Here is a 2,500-nt window from a genome sequence, read left to right as displayed (position 1 = left end):
ACTCTCATTCTCTCTCTCCCTCCCTCCCGCCCTCCCTCCCTCCCTCCCTCCCTCCCTCCCTCCCTCCCTCCCTCTCATCTCCTCTTTCTCTTCCTCTCATCGCACCGGTCTGGCACTTATCTGTCTCCCCTCCTCTGTTCCTCCCTCTCTCCCTGGCCAGACGGGAGAGCAGGAGCCAGGCCTTTGATGTTGGTTGTTACGTAATACGGAGAGAAACAACACACTGAGAGAGGGGGAGACCAGAGGGAGGAGAATGAAAGATAAAGGAAATTGGGAGAGTTGAGGTGTGTGTGTGTGTGTGTGTGTGTGTGTGTGTGTGTGTGTGTGTGTGTGTGTGTGTGTGTGTGTGTGTGCGTGCGTGCATGCGTGTGTGTGTGTGTGTGTGTGTCTGTGTGTGCGCGCGCGTGTGTGTGTGTCTGTGTGCGTGTGTGTGTGCGTGTGTGTGTGTGAGCGTGTGTGAGCGTGTGTGTGTGTGTGTGTGTGTGTGTGTGTGTGTGTGTGTCTGTGTGTGCGCGCGCGTGTGTGTGTGTCTGTGTGCGTGTGCGTGTGTGAGCGTGTGTGTGTGTGAGCGTGTGTGAGCGTGTGTGTGTGTGTGTGTGTGTGTGTGTGTGTGTGTGTGTGTGTGTGTGTGTGTGTGTGTGTGTGTGTCAGTGAATGACAGAGAGAAAGTAAAAGGTGTTAGAAGACAGACCCTGAGGCACAGCCAGACAGAGAAAGTGAAGTTTGCGGCGTGTGAGAAAGAAAAAGTGAGACAAGGAAGGTGAAAGATTCTGAGTCACAGTGAAAGGAGGAGGAAGAGAAAGTGGAAGAAAGACCTTGAGAGAGAAAAGGAGTCACTGGAAAATTCTGGAAAATACTTTTGCGGGTTACGGAGATCTACATTTAGCCACTCGAGGTGAGACAGTAAGACCAAGGTAAAAGCACAGGTACACCGTACCGTTGAGCTGGGTGTGTTGGTGCCATATCCAGAGGAGGGCAGAGAGGCCAGGGACCATCGTCGACCGTCCGCCCTGCAGAGAAAACAACAACAGCGACAACAACAACAACAACAACATGAACAAAACACCAATGTCAGTAAACAACTTTTGTGGACCTATTAAAACAAACCCTGGAGCCACAGACTCATCACACATCCTCCCTGGGTCTCCCCCACCACTGTGTGTTCTAAGGGCTTGTGTCGGCCCTCAGTGACAGACAGGTAGCTGGATCTGACAAATGAGGAAGACAGAGAGGACAGGACAGAACACGCCCCCTGTCTCCAGTCCTCCACGCCTCTGGCTGGAGGCAGGTAGGTAGGGACGATGATGGTGGCAACTAACACACACACACACACACACACACACACACACACACACACACACACACATACACACACAACTCCAGACAGACAGACAGACAGACAGACAGACAGACACACACACACACACACACACACACACACAGGGACACACACACACACACACACACACACACACACACACACACACACACACAGTATAGCACACCTTCACATTCGCACACCTTCAGAGACAGGAACAGAGACAGACAGACAGAGAGACAGACGGAAACGCAGATATACACACACACACACACACACACACATCACTCCGGTAATTGCTTCCTTACACTGGCTTCCGATTAAAGCATAAGCAGATTTAAAAAAATTCTATTATTAACCTATAAAGCATTACATGGACTCGCTCCCTCGTATCTCACCGACATCCTTCAGCTGTACAACCCTGCACAAGCCCTACGATCACAAGATACAAAGAGATTAGTCATTCCTGGAATATTTTAAGATTACGGCAGGGAGCAGAGTGTTTTCCTACTGAGCGTCTGAAATGCTCTGAAATGCTCTGAAATGCTCTGAAATGCTCTTCCAATACAAGTTAGGGAATCTGATTCCGTTTCAATGTTCACGTCTAGGCTCAAAACTCATCTCCTCAGTCAGTGTTCTGTCTAGTTTAGCCAGCGCCTCACCAGCCAGAGGAGGAACGGTCCCCCCCTGAAGCCTGCTTCCTCTCAAGGTTTTTTCCTACTAGTCCGGGGAGTTTTTCTTTGCCACTGTCTCCACTTTTTTTCTCCCCACTGGGGAGTTTTTCTGTGGCTTGCTTTTCGGGGATCTACGGTTCGTTTTTTTTTGTTTTTACTGTATTGGTTCTTTCTGTTGTTTTGATTTTTCACTGCCAAATCAAGTCAAATGGTATTGTATTGGTATTGTAAATCAATGGTATTGTATTGGTATTGTAAATCAATGGTATTGTATTGGTATTGTAAATCAATGGTATTGTATTGTAAAAGGGCCGATACAAATTTATTCAGTTTGATTTGATTTGACCTGGCAGCGACTGTCAGCGCTCTTCCAAGCCTCTCTCAGCGCTGACTCACCCAGTGACACTGAGAGAAACCCGTGACCGAGGTGTCAGTATTCTCCCTGGGTGCCAGACCTGCTCTCAAACAAGTCCTTATTGCTTTCTCTCAAAAACACACACACACGCCG

At 48.9% G+C, this 2,500-nt stretch overlaps 1 protein-coding gene across 1 annotated transcript in view; it reads right to left on the bottom strand.

The window, feature by feature from the left end:
• The window catches only part of mast1b (microtubule associated serine/threonine kinase 1b), a gene marked incomplete at its 5' end in the record, with an annotated part of 33,836 nt that overhangs the window by 16,775 nt on the left and 14,561 nt on the right, over positions 1-2,500 (bottom strand). Inside the window, one exon of the mRNA XM_083676160.1 lies at positions 938-1,010. Coding sequence (XP_083532286.1) covers positions 938-1,010 — 73 coding nt within the window. The remainder of the gene's footprint in view (positions 1-937; positions 1,011-2,500) is intronic.

This window comes from Argentina silus (assembly GCF_951799395.1).
Source record: "Argentina silus genome assembly, chromosome: 9".
NCBI classification, from domain to species: Eukaryota; Metazoa; Chordata; class Actinopteri; order Argentiniformes; family Argentinidae; genus Argentina; species Argentina silus.
Note: the sequence above shows the minus strand (reverse complement) of the source record. Positions and strands in the feature narration are given on the sequence as shown.